The sequence below is a fragment of the Rhinoderma darwinii genome, chromosome 2 (assembly GCF_050947455.1).
Source record: "Rhinoderma darwinii isolate aRhiDar2 chromosome 2, aRhiDar2.hap1, whole genome shotgun sequence".
Classification (NCBI taxonomy): domain Eukaryota; kingdom Metazoa; phylum Chordata; class Amphibia; order Anura; family Rhinodermatidae; genus Rhinoderma; species Rhinoderma darwinii.
In genome coordinates, this window is record NC_134688.1 from 83,816,938 (window position 1) to 83,842,408 (window position 25,471).

Consider the following 25,471-nt stretch of genomic DNA (forward strand, 5'->3'; position numbering starts at 1 on the left):
TCTTATCCAAGGCCGTTAACCCCGTGCTGCTGGGCCTGCCTTGGCTCCGACTACATGCCCCAGTTATAGACTGGAACTCTGGGGAGGCTCCCCAGTGGGACCCCAAGTGTCACAACCGTTGCCTGCTACAGATTCGTTCGGCTCAGCCTCCTCTGCCCCGGTCATTGGCAGGATTGCCTGGTCATTATGCTGCATTTTTGGACGCCTTCAGCAAGAGGGAGGCGGAGACGCTGCCCCCCACACGGGGCGTATTAATGTTCTATCGAGCTGATTCCTGGTGCATCCCTTCCCCGTGGTAGGGTATACCCTCTCTCCCTGCCAGAGACTGTGTCCATGTCCGCCTATGTTAAGGAGAACTTGAAGAGGGGCTTCATATGGAAGTCAGGAGACAGGTTCTTCTTCGTCACGAAAAAGGATGGTTCCCCGGTATTGACTACCGGGGTCTCAACCAAATCACGGTGAAAAATAAGTATCCTTTGCCACTGATCTCAGAACTGTTTGATCGTATACGTGGTGCCAAGATTTTTACCAAACTAGACCTGCGTGGGGCTTACAACCTAATCCGGATTCGCCGGGGTGACGAATGGAAGACTGCATTTAACACCCGTGATGGACACTATGAATATCTAGTAATGCCCTTCGGGCCTGTGTAATGCTCCCGCGGTCTTCCAGGAGTTCGTTAATGACATCTTCCGTGACCTCCTCTATGTTTGTGTTGTGGTCTATCTTGATGACATCTTGATTTTTTTCTCCAGATCCTATGACTCATCAGAGACATGTCCGTCAAGTTTTGCTGCGGTTAAGGGAGAATCGTCTGTACGCCAAGTGGGAGAAGTGCGTGTTTGAGAAAGATGCTCTACCCTTCCTGGGCTACATCGTCTTGAATAGGGGTCTCAAGATGGATTCTGAAAAGGTAAAATCCGTCCTGAAATGGCCACGCCCCCAAGGCTTGAGGGCCATACAGCTCTTTCTGGGATTCGCCAATTTTTACAGACAGTTCATTCCAAACTTCTGTTCATTGACTTTTCCTATCTCTAACCTCACCAAGAAGGGCATGAACGCCAAGGTGTGGACTCCTGAGGCAGAGTCTGCATTCTATAGCCTGAAGAGTGCCTTCACGTCAGCCTCTATCCTCCATCATCCAGATGTTTCTCAACAGTTCTCGTTGGAGGTGGATGCCTAATCCGTCGGTGCTGGTGCACTCCTGTTCCAGAGAGGTTCCAAGGGCAAGTCAATGGTATGTGGATATTTCTATAAGCTCTTCTCTTCTGCAGAACGCAACTACTCGATTGGGGATCGGGAGTTACTGGCCATCAAATTGGCTCTGGAGGAGTGGAGACATCTACTAGAGGGCGCAGCTCACCCCATCCTGATTTTTACGAACCACAAGAATCTCACCTATCTTTAGACCAACCAACGGCTGAACCCTCGTCAGGCCAGGTGGTCGCTATTCTTTAACAAGTTCCAGTTCGAGCTCCATTATCGCCGGCCGACAAGAATGTGAGGGCCGATGCCTTATCCAAGTCATTCGAGACAGAGGACACCATGGAGATTCCACAGAATATCATTGATCCGTCTTGCATTGTCTCTGTCAACCCCTTGCAAGTTAAAGACATTTCTCCAGGGAGGACCTTTGTGCGCCTGGCTGACAGAGAGAGGTTCCTCCGCTGGGGACACTGCTCTAGACTGGCAGGTCACGCGGGTACCCGTAAGACCCGAGACCTGATTGCCCATCATTTCTGGTGACCCGCGCTGCCCAAAGACATTATGGACTTTGTTGCTTCCTACTCAGTGTGTGCAGCTAACAAGGTCGCTCACTCCAGACCTGCTGGCCTGCTCCAGCCATTGCCTGTGCCCGATGCTCCCTGGCAGCATATAGCTATGTACTTCATCACTGACCTGCCTCTCTGCTGGATGCAGTACTGTCTGGGTGGTGGTGGTTCGATTTTCGAACATGACCTACTTCGTTCCTCTGACCGGTCTTCCTTCTGCTCAACTGGCCAAGCTTTTCATCCAACACATCTTCTGCCTGTACGGCTTGCCGCAGCATATTGTTTCTGATCGGGGTGTTCAGTTCACCTCGAAGTTCTGGAGAGCCCTCTGCGGACTCCTCGGTGTGAAGTTGGACTTTTCCTCAGCCTACCATCCTCAGTCCAATGGTCAGGTCGAGAGGATTAATCAGATCTTGGAGAACTACCTACGCCACTTCATCTCCAAGCAGCATGATGACTGGGTGCAGTTGCTCCCGTGGGCTGAATTCTCATACAATAATCACACCAGCGAGTCCACAAGGACTACATCGTTCTTTATTGTCTATGGCCAACACCCAAGAATTCCTCTCCCGGTGCCTGATACATTCGAGGTACCAGCAGCAGCTTCGAGATCCTACAGCAGATCCACCCTGTCGCCTACAAGCCGGTGGTTCTGAACCGCTATACCAAGACTCCTAGCCCTGCGGTTGCCTCCAGCGGCCCTTCAGACACCTTCGAGGTTAAGGAGATCTTGGACACCAAGAAAGTAAGAGGAAAGACTTTTTATTTGGTGGATTGGAGGGGGTTTGGTCCTGAAGAGAGGTCTTGGGAGCCAGAGAACCTCAATGCTCCTACCCTTCTGAAGAAGTTTCTCTCTCACTCTGGTCCCAAGAAGAGGGGGCGTAAGAGGCGGGATACTGTCATGTCCATGGCCGCGGGCCATCAGGCTCACTCACCTCCTGACGGCCGCAGCCATGGGTCTGCGAGCGCTGGCCCCAGTCTCCTCCTCAGGAGACGCCAGCGCTCAATTCCGCTTACCTCGGCTGGGTTACTTTAATGTAAAATTAGCCCATGAGTACCCTGGACTATAAGAAGGAACCAGCCCCTTCCTCCCATGCCTGAGCGTTGTTGTCATACCCTAAGTTTGTGTAGCAAATGGTCTCCTAGTGTTTTCCAGTTCCCAGTGTTTCCCATACCTGTATCCTATATCCCGTGCTATCCTGGTCAAGTGCCGTGCTGAGCTGTAGTCGTGCTGTGCTGCATACTACGCCTGTCCTGCTACACCACGCCTGACGTCTGCCTGCTGCCTAGTCCCAGCCGAGCCTGCCTTGCTACTGTCCGAGCTGCCACAGGTACACTATACGAACTATAGACTGTGACCTGCGCCCTGTTGGCCTGCTGCCATACCGTCAAGGCGGTACGGTCCAGTGGGTCCACGAACCCAACGTGATAGCTCGCATGCGCGCTCTCATCTCTTCAGCTCTAGTGAGAGATCAGTCTTGTACTTTGTCTGCTGAACTGGCAAGGGGGCGTGTTGCTGCTACGGACAGTGCAAGCGCTCTCTCCAGCTCTTACACTGTCCGTAGCAGTGACACGCCCCCTTGCCAGTTCGGCAGACGACTGATCTTGAAAGCTGAAGAGAGCGCGCGCGTGCGCACTCTCTCCTTTATCCTCGCTCTTGCTGTAACGCTGTAAATGTCTGATTAGAGAGATTCACACCCATAGTAACACGCCCCCTTGCCAGTACATGCCCCGTTGACAGTTCAGGGGGTTATTTAAATATCGGGCGCCAAATATAACAGCACAGATATCTAAATAACGGAGGAAGGTAGAAAAAAATGTAAAGTGCCCCAGGGTTTGTGCAGCCCTCTCCATTATATGCTGCACTCAGCTGCACATGTATGGGGAGATGAAAGGTTCTCTTTAAGCGTGTCCAGTAAAGGGTCACCCAGATACTAGTGGCACTATCCTTGACGTCAAAAGTGATGGATCTCCTGACGTAGCCTCCTAAAGTCTATGTGAACACAGTCTGAGTCCTCCCCTGAGGAATCGTCTGGTCAAGAGGAAACGCGTTGGGAGGACTTTAATTTATTTCTTGAAGAGAGGCCACCTGATTTCCGGCATCTGAGCGGGTAGTGGGGTATTGGCCCCAATTTTCCATACAATTCCTACTGTCATTCATGCAAGGCGGACATAACAACATATGTCGGTGGAACCTCCTTATAAAGAAAAATAATATATATTCATAAGCCTCACAGAGGTGGACATTTTGTGGTCTTTGGTTGAACACCATAATAGCAATATGAAAAATGCATGAGCGCTACCATTTCAGGCTGCAGTGTGGGGCCATTATAACGTTCATCCTTATGGGTAAGCCTACCTTAAAGAGGCTCTGTAACCAGATTTTGCAACCCCTAGCTGCTATTGCAGCAGATCGGCGCTGCAATGTAGATTACAGTAACGTTTTTATTTTTAAAAAACAAGCATTTTTGGCCAAGTTATGACCATTTTTGTATTTATGCAAATGAGGCTTACAAAAGTACAACTGGGCGTGTTTACAGTAAAAGTCCAACTGGGCGTGTATTATGTGTGTTACATCTGGGCGTGTTTACTTCTTTTACTAGCTGGGCGTTCTGACGAGAAGTATCATCCACTTCTCTTCAGAACGCCCAGCTTCTGGCAGTGCACAGACACAGCGTGTTCTCGAAAGATCACTCTGTGTCGTCACTCACTTCCTGCCCCAGGTCCTGCATCGTGTCGGCCACATCGGCACCAGAGGCTACAGTTGATTCTGCAGCAGCATCAGCGTTTGCAGGTAAGTAGCTACATCGACTTACCTGCAAACGCCGATGCTGCTGCAGAATCAACTGTAGCCTCTGGTGCCGATGTGTCCTTGCTCGTCCGACACGATGCAGGACCTGGGGCAGGAAGTGAGTGACGTCACAGCGTGATCTCTCGAGAACACGCTGTGTGTCTGCACTGCCAGAAGCTGGGCGTTCTGAAGAGAAGTGGATGATACTTCTCGTCAGAACGCCCAGCTAGTAAAATAAGTAAACACGCCCCGATGTAACGAACACAATACACGCCCAGTTGGACTTTTACTTTAAACACGCCCAGTTGGACTTTTGCAAGCCTCATTTGCATAAATAAAAAAATGGTCATAACTTGGCCAAAAATGCTAATTTTTTTAAAATAAAAACGTTACTGTAATCTACATTGCAGCGCCGATCTGCTGCAATAGGAGATAGGGGTTGCAAAATCTGGTGACAGAGCCTCTTTAATATCTCTTATGCTATATACAGATCTATTGTGATCTACACATGCTATGTACACCTGACTTCCTTTCTGGCAACTTTGTTCTGATTATGACACTCTGGTCCTGATCTACTCCTATTATTTAAGCGTAAACTTGCTTTGTAATTTTTTGTATCTGGGCAATGTTGAAACATATGGTCATAGATTGACCTTCTTTCTCTTTGTAATTTTTATAATTGTGCTGTCACCACCAAGTCGCAGTTACGCCCTTACTATATTACTTAGATTGTGTTACCTGTGATCTATATCAGACAGAGAACTATTGCCAGGGAACTCTGTTGGTGGGCTAGATACCCCAATTTCTATTCGCTTGAAGCCACCACACTGCGTTTCTTTTTCGGATTCTCCTTTGAATTTTATATATCAGTATTTTGTGTTGTATGTCCTAATAAAATTTGTACATTTTTATCATACTTGTGGCGTAATGACTTCTTTTTCTCTAAGTTCTCTATAACAACATATGGAACCTCCTTATAAAGAAAAAAGAAAAATAATATATATTCTTAAACCTCACAGAGGTGGACATTTTGTGGTCTTTGGTTGAACACCATAATAGCGATATGAAAAATGCATGAGCTTGTGGCATATAAAATCACCAAATATATATATTGTCTTGTTCTAAAAATGTTTTTAACAAAAATATAGTAAAAGTTATATTTTATATATATTCCGGATCTACTTTTTTTCTTCCACAAATACTACGGAGAATTTGTAAAAAAAAAATTTTGTCCAGGTGGTGGACCCCAAACTATACCATCAAAATTTGCAGTCTGAGTCCGTGAGTTATCTTCTGACAAGTTGACAAAATTCAGTTCAGCCGGGTGACATGGCTGCCAATATGGCTTCTACAGGGTTTGTGATACAGGATCAGGAGATATATTGTGTAACTATAGAAATATTTGCCATTTAGCGGTCTGGGAAAGTAGATTATTAACCCCTTCACGCAAAATCACGTAACTGTACGTGATGAGGGTTAAGGGGAAGTATGGAGCGAGCTCACGGGTTGAGCTCGCTCCATACACACGCAGCCGACACCTCCCTGCAATGAGCGGAATCAAAGTTCACTTTGATTCCGCCCGTTGAGGCTCTGTCACCAGATTTTGCAACCCCTATCTGCTATTGCAGCAGATCAGCGCTGCAATGTAGATAAGAGTAACGTTTTTATTTTTAAAAAACGAGCATTTTTGGCCAAGTTATGACCATTTTTGTATTTATGCAAATGAGGCTTGCAAAAGTACAACTGGGCGTGTTTAAAGTAAAAGTACAAGTGGGCGTGTATTATGTGCGTACATCGGGGCGTGTTTACTACTTTTACTAGCTGGGCGTTGTGTATAGAAGTATCATCCACTTCTCTTCAGAACGCCCAGCTTGTGACAGTGCAGACACAGCCGTGTTCTCGAGAGATCACGCTGTGACGTCACTCACAGGTCCTGCATCGTGTCGGACAAGCTCGATGTAGCTACTTACCTGCAAACGCTGATGCTGCTGCAGAATCATCTGTAGCCTCTGGTGCCGATGTGTCCTCGCTCGTCTGACACGATGCAGGACCTGTGAGTGACGACACAGCGTGATCTCTCGAGAACACGGCTGTGTCTGCACTGCCAGAAGCTGGGCGTTCTGAAGAGAAGTGGATGATACTTCTCGTCAGAGCGCCCAGCTAGTAAAAGAAGTAAAAACGCCCCGATGTACGCACATAATACACGCCCACTTGTACTTTTACTTTTCAACACGCCCAGTTGTACTTTTGCAAGCCTCATTTGCATAAATACAAAAATGGTCATAACTTGGCCAAAAATGCTCGTTTTTTAAAAATAAAAACGTTACTGTAATCTACATTGCAGCGCCGATCTGCTGCAATAGCAGATAGGGGTTGCAAAATCTGGTGACAGAGCCTCTTTAAGTGCCGCGATCAATTGCGACCGCAGCATTTAAAGTGTTCAAATCAGGGGGGTGTCCCCTCAAACACACGATCGCTCGCCCCCCCACGGCACGATCAGCTGGTTACAACGGTTGCTATTGCAGCCTGGGGGGCGAACACAAGCCCCCAGCTCTGCCATCTTTGTACTCCTTTGAAGCTCTGCCACCGGCAGGGCTTCAAAGGAGACTGTCAGTATCACAATATACTGCAATACATTAGTATTGCAGTATATCATGCAAGCGATCCAACGATCGCTGCTTCAAGTCCCCTAGGAGGACTAATAAAAAAAGTAAAAAACCGTTGAAGATTTTTGTTATGTTCCAAAAACCATAAAGTATTAAAAGTTAAAAAAAAAAACCTTTTCACATTTTTCCCCTAAATCAATGTTAAAAAAAAAAAAAAGTTAACATAACTGGTATCGCCGCGTCCATAAAAGTCCGAACTATCACAATATAGCGTTGTTTAACCCGCTCGGTGAATGTTGAAAAAATATATAAAACACGCAAATTGCTGTTTTTTGGTCACCTTAGCGCTCAAAAAAAATGAAATAGAAAATGATCAAAAAGTCGCATATACCCCAAAATATTATCAGTGAAAACTACAGCTCGCCCCGCAAAACGTAAGCCCTCACAACGCTAAATTGATAGAAAAATAAAAAAGTTATGGCTCTCAGAATATGGCGACACAATTTATTTTTTTAATTTAGCAAATGGTTTAATTTTTTAAAAGTGGTAAAACATAAAACAAAACATATAAATTTGGTATCGCCGTAATCGTATCAACCTGTAGAATAAGGTGAATATGTAGTTTTTACCGTCTGATGGACGCCGTAAAAACAAAACCCCCCAAAATATGACTTAATCGCTGTTTTTTGCCCATTTCACCCCACAAATAATTTTTTTTCAGCTTCCCAGTACATTATCCAGTAGAATAAATGGTGCCATGAAAAACTACAACTTGTCCTGGAAAAAACAAGCCCTTGTATGGCGATATAGACGGAAAAATAAAAAAATCATAGCTTTTGAAAGGTGGGGAGAAAAAAACAAAAGTGAAAATTTGAAAAAGGGCTGCGTCCTGAAGGGGTTAAAGAGTAACTAGTTTCAGCAAGCTTTTGACACGTCATACTAAGGGCTTGTCCACACACAATGGTATTGCTGCAGAAAATTTCTGCAGCAATTCCGTTGAAAAACGCAGACATTCTGCTGCAGCAAAAACGCACCATTTCCTGCCTTTTTTACGGCAAAAAATGGTGCGTATTTTGCTGCGTTTTTCCCAAACGCAGCAATTCTGGCCACTTTCCGCTGCAGGAATAGACATGCTGTGGTCCGAAATATATGCACCGCAGGTCAATTTCTCCTCTGAATATTTACGCAGCGTGTGGATAAGATTTGTTAAATGTCATCCACTATGCTGCTACTGTATTCTCCTGCGTTTTTTTTCCATCGGAAATTCTGGCCAGAAACACGCCAATCCCGCAGCGTGTGGTCGAGCCCTAAGAGTTTTGATCGGTGCGAGTCCGAGTGCCCCACTAAAACTAACGGGCAGAAGTGCTCAGCCTCTTCGGCTTACGATCGACCATCCTAGTATACCTGACGATGGGGTCACATAGAAAGTCATAGACTTTCTATGTATAAGGCCTCATGCCCTTTTCAGTTATTTTCTTCAGCATATGTTTTTTTAACTGATCGCACCCTGACAGTCATTTCTTTAGGGCCATACACACTTCCGTTGTTTTGACGGTTCCGTTCGTTCAAAAGTAGTGCACGTCCTACTTTTGTCCGTCGTTCAGTAACCGTGGAGCCCATTGAAGTCTATGGGTCCGTCAAAAAAAATGGACGGCACACAGAAGGCATCTGTGTACCGTCCATTTTTTACGGATCCATTGCTAAGCGAGGCGTGCCAAAGTTCCCTACATTCAACACACAAGATGAATTTTAACGGACCGTTTAAAATGGAACACAAACAAAAGCACAGGATCCGTTTAAAACGTAACGGGCGCGGAGTCCGTTTTAAACGGACGTGAAAACAGCGAAGGATGCGTGCATGAGGCCTAAGCCTGTCTTCAGTACAACTAATGTTGCCGATTGCAGCCGAAGAGGCAATGCGATTGGGTGAGCGCTTCTGCCCGTTTGTCTTAGCGGTTGGTGAGGGTTTCAGCGCCCAGACCCCCACCAATGAAAACTTCTGACATGTCAAGTTTACTTTTAACTCTTTAATCCCTGTGAGGCTGTAATGCCAGTTTTACACGAGCGTAATAGATGAGAAGGCACAAATCACAGTCTGACAGCATATGATGCACGGGTTTTAACACCGTGGCCATATTAGTCACGAAGCTTTCTAAAAAGGGCTGCACAGAACTTCTTATAACTTGGCGATTCACAACAGGGAGATGTCTTACATTATAGGACAACGCTCTCCAGCCTGAACTCTTATTTATAGGGAGCGCACATAGTTGGAGGTCGCGTCACCCTCGCCTCTACGCAGTCCCTGCCACGACACGACACTCCGCTAACGTGACGCATCACGTGACTTGTGGATGCCGCGCCTCTCGAATGCGTAGACTCCCGGAAGCGGAAGTGAGGGCGCCGGCACGGACGACAGAGAGGGATTTCGTCGGAGGAGGAAGTATTAGGAAGAGGCGGAGGGTCGGTATCTCTGAATGAAATAGTCCACGTATTGTCCCGTTCATTAACTCTCCACTGAGTGTGGAACTACAAGTCTCAGACTATCCCTCTCAGGCTAGTAGTCCCATTGCAGCTGAAGTGTTATATATATATATATATATATATATATATATATATATATATATATATAATATATATATTTTAGTCCATCTTATTGGCATCTTCCCATCTTTATACTGTCTGGTCCCCGCCATTGTTGGTATAGGATGTTACATGTCCACATGATAAATGGATAATCATTATACTCTCACTCAACAAAGACTGAGTTTGCAGAAACAATGAAGTCGGTTTTTTAATACGGACGTATTTTAATAGCACTTAACTAAAGATGCCAACACTCCCACGAAATATGGAAGTTGCCATGTGATCCCTGTCAGCCAATAGGCTGAGAAGGGTTACAGCTCTTACTGCTTCCTAAATGGGAGTTTGGGGCCTATTTAGTAATTGCTATTTGCGTAGTTTTATTAGTGCATCCTTATTTAACCCCTTAATGACCAGGCCTGAAAAGACCTTAAAAGGGGTTGTCCGGGCATGGGGTGGTTTTTCATACTGATGATCTATCCACAGGATAGGTAGTGAGTATATGATCAGTGGTGTCCGACACCCAGACACCGCACTGATCAGCTATTCTGGCTGCCTCCGGGCACTGGATTGGATGTCTATGCCAGGATCAGATGGCTCTGGTCACAGTACAGCGGCCGTGCTGCCATATTGCAACCCTGCTTTTATACGCTTGACTAGCACGGCTGCTATTCTGTGACCGTAGCCACCTGCTAACTGGCACGGACAGCCGGTGCCCAGAGCAGCTGATCAGCGCAGGGTCTGGGTGTCGGACCCCCACCGATCATATGCTGATGACCTATTCTGTGAACAGGTCATAAGTATAAAAAACAGCCCGAACCTGGACAAGCCCTTTAATGACCAGCAACATTTTTTTGTTTTTGCCTTTCAGCAGCCATCATTTTTTTTTATTGACGTGGCTACGTGAGCCCATTTTTATGCAGGCCAAATTGTCTTTTTTCCCTGCGCAATTTGGGAGAACAAATCAATGACTGTCATTTATTTTTGTTGTGTGAATATAGAAAACACATTCCGCATTGTTTTTTTTGTACCGTTCATGTTTCACGCTAAATAATCTGTTCAATTAATACTTAAAGAGGCTCTGTCACCAGATTATAAGTATCCTATCTCCTACATAAAGTGATCGGCGCTGTAATGTAGATAACAGCAGTGGTTTTTTTTATTTAGAAAAACTCATTTTTGACGGAGTTACGACTTGTATTAGATTTATGCTAATGACTTTTCTTAATGCCAAACTGGGCGTGTCTTACTTTTTGACCAAGTGGGCGTTGTAAAGAGAAGTGCATGACAGTGACCAATCAGTGACCAATCAGCGTCATACACTTCTCTCCATTCATTTACGCTGCAAATACTGTTCTTACTAGATCACTATATGCAGTCATATACACACAAACTAACGCTACTCAAGTGTCCTGACAGTGAATATACATTACCTCCAGCCAGGACGGGATGTGTATTCAGGATCCTGATACTTCTGTAGCGTTTGTGGTTGATTTACAGCAGAGCAGGCGTAGTCTCGCTGTAAATGACAGTTTACAGCGTAATCTCACGAGACTACGCCCAGTTGGGCATTAAGAAACTCATTAGCATAAAGCTAAAATAGGTTATAACTCTGTCAAAAATGATCGTTTTTCTAAATAACTGACTGCAGAGCGATCTTTCAGTCTCCAATCACGTCCCCTTTGATCATTCCCCGGTCATGGGCGTCAAAAGACTGGGTGGTCTGAAGGGCGTTAAAGTGTTCTTTCTCACTGACAGATTGTTTTTGCAAAAGTGTTCTCCCATTTCAATATTTCACAAGTTGAGTCCAGGAGCCGGGACCCTCACCAGTTCTCTGGATGGTCCTGTCAGTCTGTAAACAGCTGGACCTAGTGGCTCTGTCTAGGCATGCGTCCAATTCTTTAGTGAAGCATAAACATTGTTCCTTTGAAATCAATAGATTTGCCCATTCCGAGCCACGAGCTGCTCCTAACCAAACAGGTGCAGACTTTACTGTGGGGCAGGACCTCTTTATACAGGGGATCCTTTTGGAGATCCACGCTCCTGGACGCTATTGATGAATTAGAAATAAGTGAAACTCTAGACCCCCAATTAACCCTTGTCCATCACTTGTAAATTCAGATCATAATCCTATATTATTTTTATTAGCAAGTAGTATCTCAGATTCTTTATTCAAGGTTGTTATTTTATAAATCTGGTTATTAAGTTGTTCTCCTTCTCTTTCTAGCTTTCTTCTTTCAGAATGCCATTTCGATGATACATTATGTTGGTCACGGCGTATTTGGTCCTCGTTGGCCTTTTGGCTCTGTGGGCAGTGTTGGAGTTCTCGGCTTGCCATTCAAAACATTCTCCCACCAGCAACGCAGTAGGCAACCCGGCTTTCCGACGTTTTCAGCATGACTTTTTCCGAGCCTATTTCCCTGCCTTGGCAGCAGACTGGCTCCAAGGTCCCTACCTGTACAAACTGTACCAGCACTACCACTTTCTGGAGGGACAGATTGTCATCATATATGTGTGTGGCTTTGGGGCCACTGTGCTCTCCGGTTTGGTGAGTGCTCCCCTGACAGGACGTCTTGGTCGGCGGAAATCATGCATTCTTTTTTCCCTCCTCCTTGCAGGATGCTGCCTGTGCAAACTGTCTCAGGAATATTTTGTGCTTCTGACTGGTCGTGTTCTGGGAGGATTCTCAAGCGCCTTGTTGTTTTCTTCTTTTGAAACATGGTATACTCATGAACATGCGGAACATCATGATTTCCCTGCAGAATGGCTGCCTCACACCTTCTCTCAAGTAGCTACCTGGAATGGTGGCATTGCTATTGTTGCAGGAGTAACTGCAAATGCCTGTGCGGAGTGGCTGGGGTTGGGGCCAGCTTCACCCTCTGTGCTAGCAGTACCACTGCTAGGTCTGTCTATAGCCCTAGTGATCCGGGAATGGGACGAGAACCATGGACAAAGCAGCAGCCTAACCCGAAGTTGTGGAGATGGCCTGAGATGCCTTCTGAGGGACCGCCGAGTATTGCTTTTAGGTGCCATACAGGCATTATTTGAGAGTGTGGTATACATTTTCATATTCCTATGGACTCCTGTACTGGATCCTCACAATACTCCACTTGGTATTGCCTTCTCTGGGTTTATGGCAGCCAGTGCAGCTGGTTCATCACTCTACCGACTCGCTACTTCGAAGAAATATCACCTGCAACCCATGCACATTCTCTGCTTGTCTGTACTCATGGTTTTCTTCTCCCTCTTCATGCTAACCTTCTCTACAGCACCAGGGCAGGAACGCCCCACAGAGTCTTTCCTGGCGTTCCTCCTCATCGAGCTAGCATGTGGACTTTACTTCCCAGCAATGAGTTTTCTGAGACGTCGACTGATCCCAGAGAAGGAACAAACCGGGGTAATGAACTGGTTCAGAGTGCCGCTGAACCTTATTGCTGGACTGGGTCTTCTTGTTCTTCATGACAGTGACTACCAGAGTGGTACGAGAAATATGTTCAGTTTGTGTGCCGTCACAATGCTGCTCGCACTCCTCAGTGTGGTTGGCCTTTTCTCAATGGTGAGGAATGACTCTGATCTACGGATGCCAAGTTCTGAGACTGAGCCCAGTGGATCTGAGCTCTAAATTTGCTGTGAATTAGAAGTTTTTTTTCAGAGCACAACCAATGCTGAAAAGAGCGCAAAATCAGAATTTTGGCGATTTCTATAGAGAGGGACACATTGTAACTACTGCTATATTGTTGGACATTTGCAGCATTCAGAAGCAGATTTATTACATCGAGTGCGTGCCAGACAGTGACAGCTGCAGGATCATAGATACAAGATATATTAAAACCTGCGCTGAGAGCGCCACTTATGTGTCAGCCGCTCTTGTTCTGTGTGTGATGTGAATGCTATCAGCATGGGAACAAAGTGCTGACCTTTTATATCAGACAATTGTTAAACGTTTGAGAACATGACGCTCATATTGTGCATATTTTAATGTAAAGCCTTTTTTCTGACGATAAATGTTCTATCATTTTATTTGGGTTGGGGCGAAGCCCTAATCTATTTTCCAGTGTACTAGCTAGGGAGCTCTACTCTCCCTGCATCATGTAATGCAACTTTGAGGGCATTGAGCTACAAGGCTGAGTTGCCTAGGATTTGACCATGTGCTTGAAGATGTGGTCAACCAGAGACATGAAGTCCCTTCCCTAGGATGAAGTCAAGAATACATTTGTGTATATTGGGTCAGGGCAGCTCTGCTCTACAGCAGCTGCGTGCCCTAGAGAGGTTAATATTCTTTTCTTCCCTGTGTATAGAGGGCTTAAAGAAGCAATTCAGGATAATATTTTATTGTTTGCGTATGTAATGGGCATCCTGTAAATAGCTGCACAGTTCAGTGTCATACCGTTGGCTTTCTTCTTGAAATATTCGCTCCGTCCTTCGGTCATACCACGCGACCCACACTCTGAATCCTACAGCGTCTTCACCGTGTGGACCGGATATCTGTTGCTTTATCCATTCCTTTTGAAATTCTCATTAAGGATCTTGTAGGCTTGAATAGAGAGATGGACTTTCGGTCCACAATAAAGACACTGTATGATTTGAAGGTCAGAGTGTGGGTCACGTGGTATAGCTGAAGGAACAGAGCTGATAATTCAAGAAGAAAGCCACCAGTAAGAAAATAAACCGTGACGCTATTTGCCCATTATGAACGAACCAAAGGATACAACATTTTTCCCGGACTGATTCTTAAAAGGGTTATTCCCAACTCAGACATTTATGGCATATCCAAAGCATATGCCATAGAGGTATGTTAGACGCGAGTCTCGGCTCTGTGACCTGCACCTATATTGAAAACGGGGATTACCCGACCCCTGTTTTGCCTGGTTAAGCGGCCGATGGCTTCTGACTACAGGCGGTGACTAAGTAGAGAGAAGGCCTCGCGAATGGCTCTTTCCATCTCTGGTATCCTGTGGTTATGCAATACATATCTAGGATTGAAAAACCCCTTTAATAAATGCCGTAGCTATCGGTATAGCAGACCGTTTATTTACCCAGACATCGGTAGTCCTGCACACATTGCCTGCCAACCTTGGATTTTTGAAGACAAGAAGTTAGAAGGCTCCTCAGATTAACAAAAACAAAGATGGGTAATGTCTTACAAGGCCGTTAACATGCACAACTAATGGACCGTTGGAAGTAACATTAGGACTTAATGAATGGGTTGATGTCTATTTGTTAAAGGGCTTATTCAAAATGTCTGGTCATGTGGGGAATTCAGATGATGTCGGCTTCATAAGTTGTAGCCAACAGAACACATGTTCTAGTATGTGAGAGAGCAGAATGACATTACTGTTTGCACAGCAAAATATTGATTCTCAAAATACGACACTACACAGATGTGAGGACCCAGTGTTCACCATGCACGTCTAACGGAATAGTTGTACAAGTGAATGGCAGTTAATGGGTTAAGCAAATCAAAATCTTTCATGTTACCTTCCTGGAAATGCCTCTATTTGCATACATAAACAGTATTTTCTTCCTCCATCTGTCTGTTTGGCCATCAGCATGCTATATACACAAGACGACGTTGGAGTATAATTGCATTTTTATGGAAAGAAAATGACGTGCTTGGGACTGGTTAGTGACGTAGCTGATATTTGCTGTGAATAGCACAATGATAGTACTCAAGCTTTTAGACAAGGGCTCCGGGGCGGCATTTGGTTACCATGACCCCAGTGTTTTGCAGGCACCTTGCAACCTGCTGCAGAATTCTGACTATTGTAATTATTAGAGCTGAGCTGAAATACCGGACACCGCTCATGGACCAGAGTGGCGCTCTTTCTGGTTGTAATCTCATGCAACCCTTGTAAAGAACTACTTGAGTGGTGACAGTGGTGGAGATTTATCAAAACTTGTGAGTGTAAAACTGATAGAAATTAATTAGGTTTCACCTCTCATTTTTCATAGTTCCTTTGGAAAATAAAAGCAGAGACCTGATTGGTTGCCTTGGGAAAATGCTCCCACTTTATTTTTTATTTTTTTTCTCATTACTTTTGCATTAAATCTCTACCATTAAAGAGGCTCTGTCACCAGATTTTGCAACCACTATCTCCTATTGCAGCAGATCGGCGCTGCAATGTAGATTACAGTAACGGTTTTATTTTTAAAAAACAAGCATTTTTGGCCAAGTTATGACCATTTTTGTAGTTATGTAAATGAGGCTTGCAAAAGTCCAAGTGGGTGTGTTTAAAAGTAAAAGTCCAAGTGGGTGTGTATTATGTGCGTACATCGGGGCGTGTTTACTACTTTTACTAGCTGGGCGTTCTGATGAGCAGTATCATCCACTTCTCTTCAGAACGCCCAGCTTCTGCCAGATCACGCTGTGACGTCACTCACAGGTCCTGCATCGTGTCAGACGAGCGAGGACACATCGGCACCAGAGGCTACAGTTGATTCTGCAGCAGCATCAGCGTTTGCAGGTAAGTAGCTACATCGACTTACCTGCTAACGCCGATGCTGCTGCAGAATCAATTGATAGGGGTAGCAGATAGGGGTTGCAAAATCTGGTGACAGAGCCTCTTTAAGTCAGGTATAGATCCCCATGGCCCTTGCAAAGGTACATATTTTAAACCCTTCCCAACATTTGACCTAACTGTATGTCATAGCCAGGGGGAGTATGGGTTGAGACCAATCCATACCCAGTGGGGTGTCAGCTATACAGCCTATTCTTCACTGTATCCGCCAGGATAGGAGAGAACTCCAATCCTGGCCATTTAACCACTTCGATGCGGCAGTCAATATCGACCGCGGCATCTAAGCTTTTAAAAGACGCAAACGCGGGATTCTAATGGTTATCGTAGCAGCCAGGGAGCCTAACGAAGGCCCTCTGGTCCGCCAACTTGGTCCTCCTGTTAAGCGCTTAACTGGAAGCTGACACTTTATGTCTATGCTAGTCATGAGCGGATGGACATTGCCACATCATGACGAGCATAGACGACATGCTGATTGTGTGGGCACAGCAAGTGTGCCCGGGTGATCTGGAGCGGGGCAATGGCAGTAATACACAGCTGCAGCTCCGCTCTAACGGCTGAGATCAGAGAAACCTTGAATCTCCACTATTAACCCCTTTGAATGCCACGATCAGCTTGCGGCATTCAAGTGGAAAATGAGAATGGGGACTTCCCTTTGATCACATAACAGAGAATGCCTGTGATGCGATCCAGGGACGTATCTGTATGGACAGACAGCTCTGAATGCTGCAGAAGGAGGGTGCATTAAATAGTGGTAGCCACTCCCACTAGTGTTGAGGGGAGTGGCGAACTAAGTGCTCACAGGTGTGTGATAAATGAGTGTCAGTGTCAGTGTAGTGCTAGGGTGTGAATGTATGGTAAAAAAAGAGAAATGTGTATGTATGGAAGTGTCAGAACTGTGTGATAATGTAATAAAAAATTAATGTGTGATGAATGGGGGTCAGTGCTGTGAATAGTACATGGGGTGTCAGTACTATGTGTAATACGTGGAGGGATGATGTGCCGGTCGTCAGGCTTAGCATATCTTGCCGGATCACAGCCTATTTGTAACGCCGCTACTGTTAGCTAAGGTGGGCTGCTCTGCATGCCAAGCCAAACGCCAGCACATCATGCCCTCCCAGCATATAAGACCTGGCCGCGTCCTGAAAAAAAAGTGTATAGTAAAAATATCCATGAAACATGGGGTATTAGTTGTTATTTTGGCCAAAATCCGCAAAGCTCGCAACCCAATGTCAAGGGTCCCCAGTGCCTTGCGAGTCCCTAACTAAAACTTTTCGTTCCTAATTTAAAAACAGAAGAAAAAAATGGGACATAGATGACATCAAAACCACAAAAAAGGCCATACACATTTATTTTTTACCATACATTCACACCCTAGCACTACACTGACATTGACACTCATTTATTGCACACCTGTGAGCACTTAGTTCGCCGCTCCCCTCAAGACTAGTGGGAGTGGCTATCACTATTTAATGCACACTCCCTCTGCAGCATTTCTTGACCTGACTGCGTCCTGATGGGAACGGGTTTTCACCCACCCACTTAGTAAGTATGGCCTTTTTTGTGGTTTTGAAGTTATCTATGTCCCATTTTTTTTTCTGCTGGTGTTTTTAAATTAGGAACGAAAAGTTGAGTTAGGGACTCGCAAGGCACTGGGGACCCTTGACGTTGGGTTGCGAGCTTTGCGGATTTTGGCCAAAATAACAACTAATACCCCATGTTTCATGGATATTTTTACTATGTATACTTTTTTTTTCAGGACGCAGCCAGGTCTTATATGCTGGGAGGGCATGATGTGCTGGCGTTTGGTTTGGCATGCAGAGCAGCCCGCCTTAGCTAACAGTAGCGGCGTTACAAATGCTATGCCTGATGACCGGCACATTATCCCTCCATGAATTACACATAGTACTGACACCTCATGTACTATTCACAGCACTGACCTATTCATCACACATTCATTTTTTATTACATTATTATATAGCTCTGACACTTCCACACATAATGTGGTATGCGCATGCGGTTCTAACTGCAGCTTAACAGCAACATGTGAATGGACCCTTATAGAAGCTGTAACTCAAGATCAGTACAAGGTAAGTGCAGAAAATTATGAAGTTGGTCAACTTTTATCTGTAGGTTACACCTTTATATTCAAAGATGAACATACGCATGTCTTAAAACTGAAGTGCGAGGATACTGAAGAAATGCAACCTGAGAAATATTTGCATCTTAGAAATAGGAAGTCTGTAGTTCAGTGGATAAAGTATAAGGATTTTATGACCGAACATTAAGGCCCTGTTCACACAGAGTTTTTTGACGCGGAAACCGCGCCAAAAACCGCCCGAAAATGCCTCCCATTGATTTCAATGGGAGTTGGACGAGTTTTTTTTTTACCGGGAGTAAAAAAAACATGCCGCGGTAAAAAGAAGCGTCATGACCCATCTTGAGGCGGTTTCCGCCTCCAAAACCCCATTTCAATCAGTCAGAAAGAGGGGAAAAAAACCTTGACGGGTGTTTTGACGAGTTTTTGTCAAACCACTGTGCAAAAACCTACTGGAGCAGTTTTTGCAGGAGGAATTTTCCTCCTGCAAAAAAACTTCGTGTGAACACAGCCTAACCGTGTTTTTTTTTTGTTTTTTTTACCGTAACCGCGATAAAAAGCCATGTTCTTTTCAGGTGCGTTTTTTCGCTGCGGTTTTAACTACACCTCAATTGCAACATGTGAATCGACCCTTATTTTCTTTTACTTCTAGGCAAGTATGGTCTTTATCCTACCTTAGAACAAATATTCCAGATTGGGTTGTGTAGGGGGGAGCAGTCATCTACTTTCCCCATGCATATCTGCCAAAGCCAATGATTAATCCCCATAATCGCTCTAAATCAGCATATTATGTTTTTAATATGTCCTATTAATCACTCTAAGTATAATAGAGCATTCATCTACTTTCCCCAAGCATATCTTTGCCAAAGCCAATGAACATTTGACATATTCTCTCTCATATTTTATTACTATCAATAAAACATGAACCCATCATCCATGCAATTGCACTAAGATGGATTATTCGTTAATGAGTAGATCGACTTAAATGTCCGGAGAGCCCTAGAACATGACTCATAGGCCTCATTTACACGAGCGTGTGCGTTTTGCGCACGCAAAAAAACGCAGCGTTTTGCGTGCGCAAAAGGCACTTGACAGCTCCATGTGTCATAGAGATGAGGCTAGTCGACGTCAGTCACTGTCCAGGGTGCTGAAAGAGTTAACTGATCGGCAGTAACGCTTTCAGCACCCTCGACAGTGAATTCCGATCACAATATACAGCAACCTCTGAATAAAAAAAAAAGACGTTCATACTTACCAAGAACTTCCTGCTTCCTCCAGTCCGGTCTCCCGGCCGTTGCCTTGGTGACGCGTCCCTCTCTTGACATCCGGCCCCACCTCCCTGGATGACGTGGCAGTCCATGTGACCACTGCAGCCTGTGATTGGCTGCAGCTGTCACTTGGACTGAATCGTCATCCCGGGAGGTCAGACTGGAGGAAGAAGCCGGGAGTTATCGGTAAGTCAGAACTACTTCTTTTTTTTTTTTTTTTTTTTTTTTTACACGTTCATGTATATTGTGATCGGAAGTCACTGTCCAGGGTGCTGAACCAGTTTAACTCTTTCAGCACCCTGGACAGTGACTGTCTCCTGACGTCGCGTACCGGAACATTTTTTGCCGGGTTCGGTCAAAACTAGTTCGGCCGAACCCGGTGAAGTTCGGTTCGCTCATCTCTAAGACACTCCGTTTGGATGTTTGTAAACAGAAAAGCACGTGGTGCTTTTCTGTTTACATTCAGAGTTTGACAGCTCTTTCGCGAATCACGCAGTTCGCACGGAAGTGCTTCCGTGCGACCTTCGTGGTTTTCACGCACCCATTGACTTCAATGGGTGCGTGATGCGAGAAAAACGCAGAAATTTAGAACATGTCGTGAGTTTTTTTTCAGCGCACTCACGCTGAGCAAAACTCAGACTGTCTGCATGCCCCCATAGACTTGTATAGGTCCGTGTGACCCGCGTGAAAAGCACGCGCGTCGCACGGACGTATATCACGTTCGTGTAAATGAGGCCTTACAATCATAAGTTAGCCCGATTCTTGCCCACACCTGCTTTCTGCTGAATTGTGTAAGAAATAAGTAACTAGATCATAAAATTAAGGCCGGATTTACATGAGCGTGTGCGTTTTGCGCGCGCAAAAAACGCTGCGTTTAGCACGCGCAAAAGGTACTTAACAGCTCCGTGTATCATCCGCGTATGATGCGTGGCTGCGTAATTTTCGCGCAGCCGCCATCATTATGACACTGTATGTTTGTAAACAGAAAAGCATGTGATGCTTTTCTGTTTTCATTCATAGTTTTTACTGCTGTTGCGCGAATCACGTACGTCACATGGAAGTGCTTCCATGTGCTGCGTGTGATTTTCACGCACCCATTGAATTCAATGGGTGCGTGATGCGCGAACAATGCACAAATATAGGACATGTCGTGAGTTTTACGCAGCGGACTCCCGCTGCGTGAAAATCACTGACTGCATGGCCCCATAGACTAACAGGTCCGTGCGACGTGCGTGAAAATCCCGCGCGTTGCACAGACCTATTATACGTTCGTCTGAATAAGCCCTAAAGATGTTATTAGGGGTTCAAGCGATTTAAAGAGTGTCATGACCCCCTTGGAGTATCTTCTGACATCGCAGAACATTTCTTTTAGTTTCAAAATACCCGTTTTTTGTTTTTTTTTCCTTCTCTCTGTTCTGCTGCTGGAAGAGGGTATTTGGGTGGTGGAAAATTGTTTTTCACTTTTATTCGCTTTTGTTGCTTCATATGTGTACAATAAACAATAAAAAGAGAAAAGTACATTTTCAAATACCGTATAAGGATATGTTCACACATCGCGATTTGATGCAGATTTTGGAGCCAAAGCCAGAAGTGGTTTTAAAAGAAATGGGAAGTATAAAGGAAGAACTTATACTTCTCCTTCCTCCTGGATCCACTTCTGAGTTTGGATTAAAAAATCTGCAACAAATCGCGATGTTTGAACGTAGCCTGAGGGTATCCACACACGTAGCTGACTTTTTATTTTTTTACAAATCCGCAATGAAATCCGCATGTGTTGCATGCAGATTTTGTTGCTGATTTTACCCTTCTATACTGAAAATGGTCAAATCTGCAGTGGACATCCAGAACAAGCATGCTGCAGATTTAAAAATCCGCAGCATACTCTGAATTCGGTGCTGAAAATGTTCCACAGCATCTGGATTAAGGTTTATTTAAATCCATGTATCTGGTACTGTAATCTGCCCCTTATGGACTTGGCTTAAAACCACGCTAATACAGTAGGGGTCTCTGACCTACAACAATTATCCAGAGCACAAAGTTGCCACAAAAAGCTTCTCTGCCCATTACATTAACAGTCTATTGACTTCAATTGGCACCATGTAATGCTTAATTTCCCCTGGGGTGGCGCTGCAGGGTAATTAAACACTTGCTATCAATTTCCATAGCTGATTGCTGGGGGTCACAGCTGGGAGACATCCTGTAATCAGCTTATTTTTGGGGAGTCTTTTAACAAAAGGGGATCATAAAAAGCAGACAGCCCCATTAAGATGTATTTACCCTTTAAGGTGCGGTATGTGAAATAGAATATCATGAAACAGCAGCACTTCAAATACAAGTCTCTTGATGATACCTATGACCGCCAGCTGTACATCCCCCTAGAAAAGTTTGCGGCTGCTATTTGCAGAATCTTTGCTTGGCACGGCTGATTGAAGAGAGCCGCTGACTCACATTATACAAAAGCAGTGCCGGGCATGGCATGTTCATGGGCATGTTCATATTGGCATGGTGAGTTTTATTGATAGCGGAAGGCATGATGTTATCACACATATCGAACTCAGAAACAAAAAGAAAAAAGTGGAGACCGTGCCCTAGAGTGAGGTATGTTTGGATGACCACAAGGAATCTAAAGCAATTAATGACCTGCTGACTCTTTCTGGCTGTGTAATTCTCACGCCAGTGTTACCCATAAACACAGAAGAAGAGTTTGCTCTTGCTGCTTGTCTTATCCAGCAGAATCCAAAGGAAATGCAATCACTGGTCCTGGGATATTACTTCAGCGCTGTTAACAGAAACGACATATTAATTGATTTTATACTAACCCTTATTGAGCATCTGTACAACACGTTTCTCTGCTGGACCGGCGTCAAAATGCACAAAGAAAAATCCCAGGACCAGTCTACATATTGGAAGTCCCGGATCCATCATACGAAGGATCCAAATGGTCACCGATGAAAAATAGGGCTGCGCTTTTCTTGCCATCGAAACTGACAGAACCCCTGACTCATAATGGCAATGCGAACAAAGCCTAGTGTGTCTTAGGGGGGATTCACACGAACGTGTATTCGGTCCGTGCGGGCCGCGTGGTTTTCACGCGCCACGCACAGACCAATACAAGTCTATGGGGCAGTACAGACAGTCCGTGCTTTTTGCGCAGCGTTTGTCAGCTGCGCAAAAAGCGCGACATGTTCAATATCTCCGTGTATTTCGCGCATCACGCACCCATTGAAGTCAATGGGTGCGTGAAAACCACGCAGGTCGCACGGAAGCACTTCCGTGCGAACCGACTGAAACAGCCCACCAGCTGTCAAAAGGATGAATGTAAACAGAAAAGCACCACGTGCTTTTCTGTTTCCAAACATCCAAACGGAGTGTCTTTGAGATGAGCGAACCCGGACAACCGAACCGAACTTAACCGGGTTCGGCCGAACTCGTTTTGGCCGAACCCGACAAAAAAAATTCCGGTACGCGACGTCAGGAGATAGTCACTGTCCAGGGTGCTGAAAGAGTTAAACTGTTTCAGCACCATGGACAGTGACTTCCGATCCCAATATACATGAACCTGTAAAAAAAAAACGAAGTTCTGACTTACCGATAACTCCTGGCTTCTTCCTCCAGTCTGACCTCCCGGGATGACAATTCAGTCCAAGTGACAGCTGCAGCCAAGCACAGGCTGCAGCGGTCACATGGACTGCCGCGTCATCCAGGGAGGTGGGGCCCGATGTCAAGAGAGGCGCGTCACCAAGGCAACGGCCGGGAGGGAAGTTCTCGGTAAGTACGAACTTTTTCTTTTTTTTTAACAGGTTGCTGTATATTGTGTTCGGCATTCACTGTCGAGGGTGCTGAAAGAGTTACTGCCGATCAGTTAGCTCTTTCAGCACCTTGGACAGTGACGGGCGTAGACTAGCCTCATCTCTATGATGGCGGCTGCGCGAAAATCACGCAGCCGCGCATCATACACGGATGACACACGCAGCTGTCAAGTGGTTTTTGCACGCGCAAAGTGCCGCGTTGTTTGCGCGCGCAAAAACGCAACGTTCGTCTGAATCTGCCCTAAGGCTATGTTCACGCTTGCGTTGTGGTTTTCGCTCGTAAATGCCATTATAGGAAACCCCATTGACTTACTATCTTACTATGGTGTCCGGTGGGTTGTCTGTCAATGTGATGGGATACAGTTTGCTGCATGCACTATTTTTCCCATCAAATTTGATTAAATCTGCGATGAAGGCCGTTTTGAACGGAGCTGGTGTTGCAGATTTGAACACTGTCTTAAGGCCCTTTTACACAGGCCAATGATCGGGCACACGTGCGTTCACATGATCGCTCATTCATTATCATTGCCCTGTGTAAACGGGGAAACGCTCATTCGTTGGCTGATCGCATCTTTTATGCAGCTATAAATATTATCATTGTCGGCAGCACATCTCTGTGTAAACGGAGATGCACTGCAGCCATAGTGAAAATGCATGGGGATGAGCGATTGTAGTAACGATCACCCATCCCCATACATAGCCAATCATTGCTCCTTGTGAAATCTATGCTTGTCAGATAACGACTTTTTTCTCTTTAGTTTAAATGAAGCATATAGTGTATCCAAAAAACTATAGTGAGCAACGACATGAACGTAAGCAAACAGCTAAGGTAATAAGGAAAACTGGTTCATGGGCTTGAAGGGAAGGTGTCACGAAAAACATTTTTTTTATATATAATACTGCTTTTAGTTTGATATTAAAATAAATTTTATTTATTTGTGTTCTTGTGTTGTACTTTTTACTTTATTCTTACTTTTACTTCTCTATGGGGGCTGCCATTTTTTTTCATCTCTGTATGTGTCGATTAACGACACATACAGAGATGGAATACGGCACATACATCCCCATAGAGGATGCAAACGGGAGTCGTTCCATTCACTATAGCGTACACCGTCTGTGTGGGAACGGCGCATGCCAAAAGGAAGGTCTTTGGCAGAGCGAAATCCGGTGCCATTTTCATGTGGACCGGAAGCCGCTGCCGGACAGTAAGATGACGACTTCCGGTCGCGGCTTCCGGCCATATGTTCAAGGCAGCGGAGACTCAAGGAATAGGAGCAGGTAAGTTATGTTTGCGTATGTGATGTGTGTTTTACGTTCATGTATGTTTGTGTTATACGGTCTGATTATCACTGTATCTAATCCTCCTACCCTGTGCATTCGCTCAGAAAATAGCGGCACACAGATTCAACCCCCTCCTCCTGGCACTAGCCAGAATAAGGGAGGGGGGATAGTGCGTCTACCCCAAATGTGCAGCATAAAGCAATGGGGTTGCTTTACCACATTGCCAATGCTGCAATTTTGGGAATTGCTCCCTCTAGTGACCAGCACATGGAAATGTTATAAATTAGAATCTAATTTATAATATTTCCTGACTTGTGAAAAAAAAATTGACAACAATGTATAATCACTTACATAATAATTGTTTAACTAAAAAAAATTCTAGCGACATTCCCTTTAAGGCCCTTTTACACGGGCCAAAGATAGGGGCAAACGAGCGCTCGTTCATCTGCTGATCGTATCATTTATGCAGCAGAAAGTTCTATCGCTGTCGGCAGCACATCTTCCTATGTGCTGCCGACATGATCATAATTCATGGAGATGAGCGATCGTAGTAACCAGTGCTCGTCCCCGTACATTACTGGTCATAGCTCCTTGTGAAAGGAGCAAACCAGCGCCGATCAACGAGCTGTCTCGTTGATTGGTGCTAGTTGTTACTCCCAAAATTGGACGGTGTAACAGGACCCTTAGACTAGGGGAGCCCAACCTACAGCCCGCAACCATTGGGACACAGACATGCTTGTCTGTGTCCTGA

At 45.2% G+C, this 25,471-nt stretch overlaps 1 protein-coding gene and 1 long non-coding RNA gene across 3 annotated transcripts in view; one reads left to right on the top strand and one right to left on the bottom strand.

Annotated features, from left to right (window-relative positions):
* Window positions 1–9,543, bottom strand: part of LOC142742273 (uncharacterized) — a 150,773-nt gene extending 141,230 nt beyond the window's left edge. For both annotated transcript variants that reach the window (XR_012881335.1, XR_012881336.1), the window contains exon 1: window positions 9,383–9,543. This is a non-coding gene — a long non-coding RNA (uncharacterized LOC142742273). The remainder of the gene's footprint in view (window positions 1–9,382) is intronic.
* SLC61A1 (solute carrier family 61 member 1) lies at window positions 9,525–13,769 on the top strand. Its single transcript, XM_075851835.1, has 2 exons — window positions 9,525–9,629; window positions 11,977–13,769. The coding sequence occupies exon 2, from the start codon at window positions 12,013–12,015 to the stop codon at window positions 13,369–13,371; it is 1,359 nt and encodes a 452-aa protein (XP_075707950.1). The 5' UTR covers window positions 9,525–9,629; window positions 11,977–12,012; the 3' UTR covers window positions 13,372–13,769.
* The last annotated feature ends 11,702 nt before the right edge of the window (window positions 13,770–25,471 follow it).

Bases quoted from the DNA above. Each gene is read 5' to 3' on its own strand.
- SLC61A1 (XM_075851835.1), top strand. From the start codon at position 12,013: ATGTTGGTCACGGCGTATTTGGTCCTCGTTGGCCTTTTGGCTCTGTGG.